The sequence below is a fragment of the Delphinapterus leucas genome, chromosome 13 (assembly GCF_059928025.1).
Source record: "Delphinapterus leucas isolate spDelLeu-1000000601 "Yukka" chromosome 13, BTC_Dleu_Yukka2, whole genome shotgun sequence".
NCBI lineage: Eukaryota > Metazoa > Chordata > Mammalia > Artiodactyla > Monodontidae > Delphinapterus > Delphinapterus leucas.
The window spans coordinates 72,161,723-72,174,971 of NC_143141.1; the positions used below are offsets into that span (position 1 = coordinate 72,161,723).

Consider the following 13,249-nt stretch of genomic DNA (forward strand, 5'->3'; position numbering starts at 1 on the left):
TGAAATAATGCCATTTGCAGCAACATGGATGCAACCAGAGATTATCATACTAAGTGAAGTAAGTCAGAAAGAGAAAGACAAATACCACATGATATCACTTATATGTGGAATCTAGAATATGACACAAATGAACCTATCTACGAAACAGAAACAGCCTCGTGGACATAGAGAACAGACTTGTGGTTGCGTAGAGGGCAGGCGTTGGTGGAGGGATGGAGTGGGAGGTTGGGGGTTAGCAGATGTAAGCTATTATACAATATACGGAATGGATAAACAAAAATGTCCTACTGTATAGCACAGAGGACCATTCAATAACTTATGATAAACCATAATGGAAAAGAATATTAAAAAAAGAATGTATCGATATATATATATATATATGTATAACTGAATCACTTTGCTGTATAGCAGAAATTAACACAACACTGTAAATCAACTATACTTCAATTAAAAAAAAAATAACATTGGAAATGTATGTTAGAGCCAAAGGCCTTTTATGCCTGGCTAACAAGTTAGGAGCTTAACATGAATATTACACATATATACACACACATACACACATACATATACATATATATATTCACTTGCATATATACGCCTGTCCTATATCTATCTACCCCTTTACCTTATATACATACGAACATGAATCCAAGTGCATTTTGGGAATCACACTTAAATTCCTTCTGCCATATGTGGCTCTGTCCCCTCAAATCACAAGTTCACCTCCCACTCCCCCGGGGCACCTCCTCCCATAGTCACTCCAACTTTGACACAGCTCCATCTTTCCTCAGATGTGCCTTTCATGGTCTCTAGCGGCGCGATGCGGCAGTAACTTGTCAATTAGCTTTCAGCCTTGGAAGAAGCCTAATAGAGCATTTGTACCACGGGGTGACCCACTACTTCAGTGGGGAAAGAAACCCATCATTTCAGTGGACCACTGCGTAAGATGGATAAACTGAAATCTGTCTGCCAGGAGGCTCTCTCGACAGCCCTTCTCTACCAAGTAACTCTATAACGAGGGCAGTAAAACACAGAGAGCAAGATGCTTTCAACAGCAGCAGGCTACATAGAGCCTGCTTCACTCACCAACATCCAAATCATGGTGTATAATCACACCGGCATGGGAAGCTGTGTTAACAGTCAGTGGGATCAATGTTCAGAGAGATCCCTAGGTCTTGCCTCCTTCCATGGAGACATCTTGTCTACCTGACTTCCATGCCGTCTGCAGATGTGGAAGTGCTGCTCCCACTGAGGATATCCTCTCATTGGAAAAGGAAAAGTCCCTGCCTCTTCCCTATGACAGCATGCAAAGTAACACATGCATAGCTGTGAATGTGTGTATGCAAAATATAGAGATTAGTGGTCTTCAAATTCGAGCATGCATCAGAATCATCTGGAGAGCTTGTTAAAACACAGATGGTTGGTTGCCACCCTCAGAGTTTCTGATTTAGTAGGTCTGGGGTGGGCCCAATCCTATGTGGTTAGAAGAACATTATCAAATCACAAAGCCAGCTGCACACATTAGCACACATCCATGGGCCAAGCCTGAGAACTTTCAAATGACCTCTTCTCAAAGAAATGAGGCTCTGGGTAAAAAAGGCAACAAAATGGAAAATAAGACCTCCTCCCTTCAACTCTAGACGGTTTATTTTAGCTCCTGATGGCGACAGTCAATCACCGTATTCTTGTTGCCATGATGTGTAATACAGTGAATTCTGTGAACACTAACTGGCGTGTCAAGGCTAGGGGAAATCTTTGGGGCTGGTAAAATGTGGAAGAGATGGATAGATTTGCTTTGAAAGCACATTGCAGTTTGCTAAAGGGGCAGCTGAAACTGGCCGTTCCTGTCTCCTAAATTTGTAGCAGGCAGAAAGGAAACCCACATATATGCGTGCACTCGTGTATGTCCACATCTACGCGTGTGTGTATACGTGTAGATTGGTGGGTATGTTGGGAGGGGTGGTTTTCTGTTGGTCATTCTGTAAGGAATGACCTGTAAGAGATAATAAACCAAATGAACCAAGTCTAGATGGGAGGAGTTTGACTCATCTGGGATCTTATTCAAATAGAACCCAACACACATTTCATTGGTTTGACATTCTGGAGACCTTGATTTGAGCTTTGTTAATATTATCGTATATGATAAAGACACAGCCTGGAACCACAGCAAAGCACTTTAGCAATTGCTCTCCTTGGGGAAAGAACTCTTTAGAGATAAGATTAAATTTGTGTGGCTGATTAGCTAAACATTTTCTGGTACAAACTGTCCACCACCTTGAAAGCAGTTGATAAACACATCATTCACTCATCAAGATTTTTACAGAAGGGGCCTCTTATCAGAAGGCCATCCAAACTATGATAAAAGATCATGAATAGACAGAAAATCGTTGACTAGAGTAGAGAAAGGGGAAATTGCCCTTTGGACACGAAAAGGAACAGCAGGAAAAAGACTTGACGCTTGGGAGTTTTGTCTTGTGTAACCCAACGACTTAAACCTGGGGCCATAACCTGAAAATCCAACTTTCTCTCGACTGTCGGCTAGGGCTGCCCAACCCTTTTGCTCTCAGATTTTAGGGACTTATGTAAGGACTTCTGCAATGGTGGTAAACTGCTGGCACAGGCTGGGCCTTGTTTCTGTCTTTGAAGTGCGTTGGCTTAAGTTTACATGAAGAAATACGTGCCCCGCACACAGTAGGAGCTCAAGAAATGTGTTCAGTTGAATTAAAGGCTAAGGAAGAGGCTCTGTGTCAGAGACTACAGCTCTCAAAGCTTTAAACGGTGGAAACTGCAGGGAAGGGAGATACATTCATCTGAGTGTCTTGAGGGTGAGTTTGAACTTGTCCAGTAGGCTGGTCACGCCGAGGGGACAGGCAGGCTGTTATATTCCCTGTGGGGCGTCACTACTTCCTAGTCACAGGCTAGGTTAGGCCACAAGACTCATGAGCAGGTGGTGACTATAGAGGCGGTTTCAGGACGTACACTGGACCGTACACAGCTGATTCACAATGAAGTGACACCCCTAGCGGTCACCCAGTGCCTGCAACCTGGGCATTCTTCATATCAGCGCTTGAATAGCTCATTTTAGCCAAATGGGTAAAATAAATGACATCAGGGACTTAGAAAGGAATCAATAGCTTAAAATAAATGAACTGTTCCAATTGATACTACTGGTGACAGTGGCATAGAATTAGCTTGGTGGACTCCTATTTTCAAATACTATGAGTTTTCCCCTCTGCAAGGAATGAGCAGCTTGACTTCAAGATAGCCAGCTTCAATGGACAGGCAATGAGCCATGTGCCCTCTGGCTCTTTATTGCCACTCTTCTGTTTACAAAATGCTACTCCTTTTCTCACTGGGAGAACCTTAAGTCATCTACCAGGCCCAGCATATTATTCTTAGTTATCCCAACTATATTAGGGACAGGGCCATGAAGTAATATAAAATGATGTAAGTACTTATGAAGTTATAAAGTTCACAGGAGGTAGCACTCAGTAAATTGCATGTATGCACTGACCAGAAGGGAAAAATTGGAAGCACGCATGTGTGCATTCATTTATTCATGCTACCAAATAGCGATTGGTAATAAAAATTACTTACATCAGCTCTATATATCTCATCCCAAGCCCCATGGATCAGTAGAAGAGGTTCATCACCTGTGGGCTCTGAATGGCGTGAGGGTGAGGCACCCGGGCTGCCAGGGGCCGTGACCTGTTGATGGAGGCAGTATCTTATTTTGAAATTATCACTTTTCATTAGCTAGGTGTATCTGTGGGTTGGTTTGAGAGAGACACTAGAAAAGGGGACTACAAAGAAGATTTTTGAAAACAACTCTGAAGATAAAACAGTTATTTTATAAGAGAGTCTTAGTGAAAAGTTGTCTTAACGGAAGGCATTTTGGTCCACTTGGTTTTTAAGATCGTTTTCAACTCTGGGAATTTTTGATTTGCGGAAGTAGGAATACTCCATAATTAAGATGAGTTCAACAATCATTCATCAGGCTCCTACCATGTGCTGAGTCACTGCGGTTGTAAAGATAAGATGATCTGCTCTTACAAGTATGTATCAGAGGCCTTCATCTCAATTAGAAATTGCCAACATGATCTCCAGAAGAGTGAATGACCTCGCCAGTACGACGATTATCAAGGGTAATAATAACGTGACCCTGTGCTAAGTCTTTTTCCCACCCTGACAGCCACAAGTATGATTAAAATGTCCAATCATAGATCGAGCGCAGTAATGAAATGTGTTTTTTGTTTTTGTCCAGTTAGTTGTTGCCATTTTTCTAAAGACACTTTTCAGGGGGATCAGAGGCACAGGCCCAACGTTAGCCCATGAGTGCTGCCACCCAGTTGGCCAATGCTAATGTTTTGGTCCCAGGCCCACTTGGTTAGATCAAGGAGGCGTAAATCTATCCATCTGCTTATCCAAACAGCTTCTGTCACCAGAGTATCTGAGATCTCAAGGTCTCGAGATTTCTTGTGCTTACATCTTCAAGTGCCAAAAAACAAGATAATCTTCAGGGTCAAGGAATAAAGAAGAGATTCACATTTTATTTGGCTTTCAGATGTTCAGATATGCTCTAATGGATTGGTTGGTTATCACTGTCATGATGGGAACATAATCTAGACAGATTGCAAAATCTTTACACATCATCCTTTCAGAATGATAAGATTAAAAGAGGATGGATATCATTTCACTGTAAAGAGTATGGCTATTAAAACATTCAAATTCCCCCCTTCCTCTCTCTATACATACATACATCTTTGAGGTTTTGCTGTTGGAGGGCCTACATATGAAGCTAACAATTTGTTTCTGCTACTGAAGTTCTGCTAGTAAACTAACCAATACGAAGGGGCTGTCACTAAGTATGGGGGAAAAAGTCTAAAGACTAAGTGTGTGTGTGTAAGACTTTTTTTTAAAAGACTTTTACCTTATTTATTTATTTTTTGGCTGCATTGGGTCTTTGTTGCTACGTGCGGGCCTTCTCTAGTTGAGGTGTGTGGGCTTCTCACTGTGGTGGCTTCTCTTGTTTTGAAGCACAGGCTCTAGGCACGCGGGCTTCAGTAGCTGTGGCACACAGGCTCAGTAGCTGTGGCTCACGGGCTCTAGAGCGCAGGCTCAGTAGTTGTGGCACACAGGCTTAGTTGGTCTGTGGCATGTGGGATCTTCCTGGACCAGGACTCGAACCTGTGTCCCCTGCATTGGCAGGGGGATTCTTTTTTTTTTTTTTTTGTGATACGCGGGCCTCTCATTGTTGTGGCTTCTCCTGTTGCGGAGCGCAGGCTCCAGACACGCAGGATCAGCGGCCACGGCTCACGGGCCCAGCTGCTCTGCGGCATGTGGGATCTTCCCAGACTGGGGCACGAACCCATGTCCCCTGCATCGGCAGGCAGACTCTCAACCACTGCGCCACCAGGGAAGACCTGTAAGACTTTTATCACCTATTCCATTATTCTGCAACTTAGTCAAGAACCAGTTACACGCCGAAGTTTTGGTGAGAAGATTTTTAACTTACTTGCCCGTCATTTGGCTAGATTTGAGCGTGCAGAGCTAAGACAGGCATGAAGGGCGGGCTGACAGTTAAACTTGTTCTACCAATACTCAGAGAAAGGAGACAATGTGACTACAAAGATTTGCACACCGCGACATCTTCAAACTTCGCTTTCCATCCTGGCAGGCACATAAGAGGCATTCAACAATCATCTAATAGATGAGTGAACAAGTGAACGAATCAATGAACAGAAGAGTCACCCTCCAGGACCAAGCATGAGAACCTATCGCACTGTTGCAGAAACGCTCCTGGGCTGAGGTTGTGAGTCACGTGGGCCACCGCACGGCTCTCCCGTGACCTCCCATGATCATGTGCACAGAGCCATCACTCAGAGGTTGGCTCACCTGGAGGAAAAGTTTCAGCCCTTAGGCAGCCCCTCTTTGGGAAGGTCTCTGCCTAGAATGTTCCATGAGCCTCATTTTCATGGCCCAGCACCAGTCATCTTGGAAACACAGAGAAGCAGTGAAAATGGCACGTTTGTAAGATGGCATGCTTTACAGTGTTTGAGTGCACTCTGCATATGGCTCTGACCGGGAGCTTGGACTGGTTATTTTTGCTTCCTGCTTAAAGGTAGTTTTATTTTTCAGAGAATAAGTTCACCTCATCGAGGCTTCCCAGCGGGGACAATGACATCAGCTCACTCACCTGACACCGGGCCCTTTGCAGAGCATGGCCTGGCACACAGTTAATGCTCAATAAATGCTTTCTGATAATGTTATCATATTTTAGTTAAAGAATAATCAAACACAGGCATGAACTTACAAGCATACATACAGAGCTGTATGGCCTTGAAAACTTCTCAGGTGTATCTCAGATTGTGTAGAAAGCCCGTCATCTTAAGGCTGCTCTTACATGGATGGTTTTAGACCTCAAATGACTTTAAAAATCACTTGACTCAAGCCGTGTACCTGATGTGGGAATCGTGTCAGAGGGATCCTTGTCAGGACACCTGATTTCCATTCCATCTCTCACCTAAAATGAGACACACGGAGAAATAAGAAGAAATGGATCTTGCAACCTAAGAAACTGGGTGAGAAGTGGGCCTCTATTTTGGAAGATATCACTTAGTACAGAAACCTAAGCATCATGTAGGATTTCTCCCTCTCCTTCAACACTCACATCTGAGCGTCCACAACACCCTTTCCAGATGTTCCCAAGCCGGCCCCCCTTCCCTAGTCCCTCAGCCTCAGGCTAAGTTCAGGCCTTGTCCCTTCTTCCTGGAACATGGCCCTGTTCACCATCATCACTGCTGCCGGCCTGTGGGCTTCCTCCCCAGCCTTCTGAATCCATTCAGAGGACTCTCTCTCTCTCAGTACAAAAATCACTCCCTTGCCCAAATTCTCAGTGAAAGCAGGAATTTTCATCCATTTTGCTTCTTGTATGTCCAGAGCCTAGAAGGCTGCACAGTAGATGCTCAATAAATACTTGTTGGTTGAATAAGCATATTTCTACTCTGTACTAACATCAGCATAAAGTCCACCCTCCTCAGCACGGGGTAGGAAGCCCCCGACATTCCAGACCATCCACCTGACTCTCTGTCCCTCCACATCTTCGTCCGAACACCTACGTCTGCTCTTTCTTTCCCTTTCCCTTTCCCTTTCCCTCCCTCTGTTTCCCTCACTCCCACACACCTGGCTTGACTTTTGTCATCCTCAGGCTGAGGTCATGGGTACTTTTGGGGAAGCCTTCTCAACTCTCTCCTGCCTGTCATTTGTTCTTCCGCTGTGTTCCCAGAATACCCCGTGGCAACCTTACGGCACTTTTTACATTGTGCTGTCACTGCTGGTTGGCTCCACTAGACTGAGTTCCTTGGGACAAGCAATGTATTTGTGTTTTTATCTCCTATGCCTGGTCCCCGTCCACCCACCCACCTGCCCACCCATTTAGTTTTTCGGCTAATAGTGACTAGGTACCTGCTCTGAGCCACTGCCCCCATGGAGCTTGCATCCTAATGGTACACAGCTGGTATTCAGTAAATGTATCCTGAAGATATGCATTGCTCCCTCTACTATAAAACTCATGGCATGCCAGATACTGTTATATGTGCCTTATACTTAATAACATTACAATTTAATAGCTCTGTTAGGTAGCACTATGACCTATCACCATTTCCCAGATTTGAAAAACTAAGGCACAGAGAGGTTAAGTCCCCCTGACACAGAGCCAGTAAGTGCAAGAGTCTGGATTTGAACCCCGAGCCAGCTCTCTCAAATCGCGGCACCACGGTGCCTCTCAGATGTATCCTTACTGCTGTGTTATTAGTTAGAAAGCATGGGACAAGCTGATAAATCAAGTCTTTTACGCCGTATCTCTTGGGCTTTGTGGTGCAGGCCCAGGCCATCAGCTTTGCCTACACCCCTGGGAGTAAATTGCACCCTCTTTTATCCAATAGGGAGGCAGGGGTGGTGCTGGGACCACCACCAAATTGGTCTCAACCCATATTGGTCCCCAGTCCTCTGAGAAGGAGACAACCTTCAAGTGTTTCTTGCATCCTCAGAGGAGTGCGGAGTGCCCTATCTAATCTTGACAAGAAGTATCAGAAAGAGACTCAAGAGATAAGTCATAAGCAAGACATGTGTGAGGCGGCCCCTAAGGTGTGGCTGACAGCTGAGGCCTTCCGGTCTCCATGCTGACAGCTTTCAGACTTCACCCCATTTCCCTGCCTTTTCTGGACTTTCTCTTCAGATTAAGGGCTCAGATGAGTTTTAAAGGACTTGTCAGAGATCTGGGGAGGGCCTGAAATTCTTGTCTAGCATCAAAATAGACGGGGGACAGGTAGTGCTGAGCCCCCCAACACATCCCTTGAAGCCATGGGATGCTGGTTGCTGAGGCCGTTTTAAAGATGGAACTGGAGGGCAGCCCTGCTTCAAGCACCAAGGGGACAGCCACACATGTGCTCCTTCACTCTTCCCCAACCTACCCATGGGGTCCAGGACACAAAGAACTGCCCTGGAAGCTTCAAAAGACTCAGCAAGGTACGGCCCCTGGTTCATTTGCATGTTTGTCAATCAAAGAAAAACGTCTCCATACCTCTAACTTCGCACGGGATTCCAGCAACCTGGGCCAATAGTTGCTGTTCCTGTAGGTGAACAGGTAGGGATTCTCCTGCAGAGAAAGGCAATGCGTTGTAACCACGATCCAGAAATCTGTATCCTATAATCATCAACTTTTATCACCCAGCAGTGCCTTTGGCCAATCTGAAACGTTCATACCATCCTTTAAAGGATGAGAGAAACATTCTCTGGCTTTTCTTCTCTGTACTGCTCATTAGTTCCCTGAAGGAGTTCATTAACATTTTGAAATTTCCCATTTGCAGCAGTCAGCATCTTTTGCTCTCTACCCGAGGTCCATGCCAACAGGCAAAGTAGGTATATTTCCATGAAAAGAGAACCTAATCTTAAGTTTCCTGAGAGCCAAGGCAAAGAGGAAAAGAGGGTGAATTATACAGTTCTTACAGCCTGGTAACAAAAATTTACCAATTCATCAATAAAGCCAAAAATTTGACTAGCATTAAGTGATAAAAAAGAATTCTGTTCGTTTACATTCAGCTATTTTTTCATTAATTTATTCAGCAACATTAATTCTATACCTGCTATTTATTAGGCACACATTTAAGACCCATCTTAGCATTTGGGGCCATGTGAGCTGTGGCTTTGTTCCTGGGCCCTCTACAAGCACGGAAGGGGCCTCAGTTCTGTTAAAACAGCTCTCCTGGCCCACAGGTATAAACCTTAGGTGTGCCCAGGCCCAGAAGAACAGACCCGAGACTCTAACGGGCTAATGTCTCAACCAGGTAAGACCCACTTCACAGCAAAGCCCCCTGCTTTGTGACCCCACCTTTCTCCCCAACTCAGCAGGAGGTGCCGCCCCCCGGACCCCCGCCCCCTCCAGTCCTCGCCTACCTGAGAGGGACATTTCACTGGCCTTCTCTCTTTTGCACTGAATGGCTCATCTTTCTGTCCTGCTGGCTCCATCTAGAAAAGAAGGTGATGTTTAGAACAGAAAAGTCTTACACGGGTGGCAGCACCCTAGGGTACTACCACTGAGAAAGGCTCATTAGCTCAGTGTTTCTCAGAGTGTGACCCTGGGCGGGCAGCATCAGCGTCACCTGGGAACACGTTAGAAATGGCAAATTCCCAGCCCGCAACTCTGGGGTGGGGTCCAGCTCCCTGTGCTTTATCAAGCCCTCCAGGGATTCTGATGCACGCTCAAGTTGAGGGCTCACTGCGGGAGAGGAACCACTGATTCCCAGCCCACCCCTCCTGCTACAGGGGAAAGTGAACACCAGGGAGGTTGAGCTGACACTAGGACATGGATGTCCAGATTCAACCAAATCGCTCTCGTAGGGTCACCGGCTACCTGATCACCCAGGAGCCGGTTATTCAGCTTGATGTCGCGTCTCCCTCCTTGCTGCCCTGCTGCTGGCCGGCTCCCTGATTAAATTTCCCTCAGAGAGGAGAGTAGGAATGGGAAGGAAGGGCAAATAAATGGCTCTCGTGTAAACCAGCAGGGAATGAATGAAACCCTGTCACCTGGCAAGCCCCATGTCTTTACCTGGGACACAGAGGTACAGTGACATGGGACATAGCACGGCGCCACGCTAACAACTAGAGTGTCTAGCCATTCAGGAACAGCGATAGTGGTACCAGTGGCTGACAGAGGCAGCTACTTGAATGATAACTGAAGCCTATCTAACAACATAGATGAAAAGTGTATGGTGTACCCGCCAGAGAAAGCAGCAGCAGATCGGCTCAGGTAAAAACATCGGAGGGGAGACAGAAAAATGAAGGCAGTTGGAGAATTCAACGGAGCAAGGATTTTAAGTTCCTTCTGTTATTTTTAAATGTTCATTATACATTTGTAAACACTTAACAGAAAAATACAGTGGCTTTGAGAGATCACAGATTTTCTCTTGCACGCACCGTCTTCTACTGTTTGGGGACCTCGCGTTTGCTGTCAGCCCTGCTGCCCAGAGGAGCTGGCCTCCTAGGTCACCCGGTCCCTCCTCTCCCCTCCCACAGACCTTGACGGGGTACAAAAGTGCAGGAGGCTACAGGATGGAGCCCCCCTATCTGGCTCAGTCACGGGCTCTGCCATCTTCCACGAGCCCTTTAGATTCCTCAGCAATACCTTGCCCCGGCATCTGTGCCCAGCAAACAAGAAGCAGGGGAAGAACTTTACCTTCTCAGGTAACCTTCCTTCACCCAAACGGACAGGGTCAGATAAGAGGGTGCAATTAACCTTCTGTAAAATGAGTGGCAACCTTTTGCTCAGGGGCTGGAGGAGGAACTGCACTCCCCATCTCCTTTCAGTTTTATTCTGATGGTGGACACTCCTAAGTATGGGATTCCAACCCAGAACTTTCAGGGCCGCTCTGAAAGGGAGTGTTCAGTGGGCCTGAGTCGGTGGCCCAATGTCGAAGTGGCCTGACTTCTCTTTTCCAATCTTTCAAGAATTTAATCAATAATAGAATCTGGAAAGAAATGTTGAGAAAGCCACGTTGTGATAATTTTAGTTGAATGGATATAACAGAACCTAATTTTTTAAGGACTCCAAAGGAAAATTCATAGGTTTTCCCAATAAATCCATTTGCACTAAGAACCTTGTCCTAAACGTCTCTTTATCAGTCACCTACGTCCTTCCTGCTGCCATTAATCCCCTTTACACACGCTCTGACCCTCCATCCTCAGGATGGAAAATGACTCGGCTATATCAAATGACCCTTTGCGTGTCCCTCCATCCACCGCCCTGCACTGCACATGCCCGCACGCACCCTGGGGACGCTGGTCCTGTTCTCTTACTCCACCCTTCAGCCCTTTAATTGCTCGCATCTCTTCTGCACAGCTTCCCTGCCCCCGAGATGAACTGGAGCGTGGCAGGGGTGGCGGGATGACCTTAGACGTGCTCTCAAGAGTCCCGCTTGACTGTGAGCCCTTCTCACCTCGCCCTGCGCCTCTGGCGCTAGCGCAGGGCTGGGAATAAGGTGGGGGGCTGTGACTGTGGGACCTGGCAATTGAGTCCCCACAGGTGGGTCTCATCAACACTACTGTTACATAAGAATCATCAGAAGTTATTGAGGAGGCAGGAAGGGCCCAGGGAATGAATTACATCCCAAACACAAAACCCTCCTCTGCTCCGTGCCAGGAGCTCCGCTTTCCGTCTGGGTGGCTCATGCAGCCAGGTGTGTTTCCGAAGCAGGGCCGCTCACGATGACTGCATGTGTGTGTGGGGGGTTTTCCTTCACTGGCCCTCAGAGCTTACGCGCACCTCGGGACTTGGCCCGGGGAGCAGACACTGTGTGGCCCTGCACAGTCGCCGCCATTGCTGTGTCCTAGGTCGAGGCCAAGCAGAGAAGCGGTAGAAGCTGGGCCCCTCTGGTCACAGCGATTCTGCTGGTCCCTCTCTGCTCCCCATGTAAGAGGGTGGCCCTCACTCGGGGCTCTTGTGTGTCTGCAAATGTGGGCATGACGGACATAGCTGTCTTTTACCTCTGTAGTCGCAGTTAAGCCCAACACCACAGAGGCACACAGAGGTGGAGGCAGGGAGGCTCCTGGACTCCCCATGTCCCTGGGAGGACGCAGGAGGGAACCCAAGGGTGAACTGCTCCTATATTTCCCAAGGTCCTCTGAGGCTGGCAAATAGAGAAAATGGGGCCCAGAAAGACCACGTGACTCACCTCAAGAAACAACCAAATGCACAGCTGGACTCAAAACCCAGGTTTTCTGGCTCCTTACCCAGTGCCGTTTCCCCTAACCTGTTACCTTCGTAATTTCTCATAAATTAACCTGCAGGAGCTGTCCATGCGTTCGGGAGCCGTGGGATGGTCTGGCATTTTGCCTGAGAGGAAGCCAGGGGACACGCTTCCCTCCTTGTTGGCTCGGCTACAGGGACCTCGAGGCCTCTCCCTGGGAAACGACTGCTGGTTCGTTGGGCAGGTAACTGCCCACCTAGGAAAGCTGCCTCCTCCCCAAAGCCCCTGGGACATCTACTGGGTCCCAGACCTTTGGCCTTGAGTGTGAGACCTTCTGTTCCCCTCTGGGCACCTGCCCATCCTCACCCTCGAGTGGGTTTCAGGGCGCTGTGCGTGCCGTGCGCCTGTCTGATTGCACAGGGCACTTCATTCATTCGTGGGGCCTCCTTATCCCGTTCCTCTCCCACCACCCCTTGCTAGTGCATTTTATTCTGTTCACACAGCTCCTCTTGCCTGGGAATGCCAGCCCCACCTCCTCTGACATATTTCCCCCCAACCCATGCCGGCAAAGCCAATTCCAGTCCCACCCTCGTGGGGCTGTCCTGGCCTCTTGCCCATATCCCTTTTGGGTGCTCTGTCCAGGGCATGACCTTGTTCCTGCTGTGCCCTTCCAGCTATTCGCTAGGCCATTTGGTGTGTCTCCTGTATCTTCCTTGGATCCAGCATAGGGTAGGCACCCTCTAGGCTTTCTTTTGTTGCTTGGGAGAAAGGTAACAGAGGAGGAGAGAGGTTTGGCTGAGCTGGAAGAATCAGCCCTCCTCCGCCAGAGAGAGGGTAGAAGGAGATGAACAGCAAAGTGGTTTTCTGGGGCCTGACCGCTCAGGGGTCAGGCCCACCAACGAGGGTCCTCGTTCAAAGAAATCAAATGGCTTCTCCGAAGGCTAGTGTGACTCCATCAATCCAGGCTGCCTGGGCTGGCCCCTGCCCTCCCTGCTGTCTTACTGGCC

General features: G+C 47.5%; 1 protein-coding gene across 5 annotated transcripts in view; it reads right to left on the reverse strand.

Moving 5' to 3' along the window:
- The window catches only part of PLB1 (phospholipase B1), a 171,529-nt gene that overhangs the window by 67,971 nt on the left and 90,309 nt on the right, over positions 1 to 13,249 (reverse strand). For all 5 annotated transcript variants that reach the window (XM_022574167.3, XM_089923307.1, XM_089923306.1 and 2 more), the window contains 3 exons: positions 9,454 to 9,525; positions 8,582 to 8,656; positions 6,460 to 6,523 (listed from right to left, as the gene is read on the reverse strand). In XM_022574167.3, the coding sequence (XP_022429875.2) occupies positions 6,460 to 6,523; positions 8,582 to 8,656; positions 9,454 to 9,525 (211 nt within the window). The remainder of the gene's footprint in view (positions 1 to 6,459; positions 6,524 to 8,581; positions 8,657 to 9,453; positions 9,526 to 13,249) is intronic.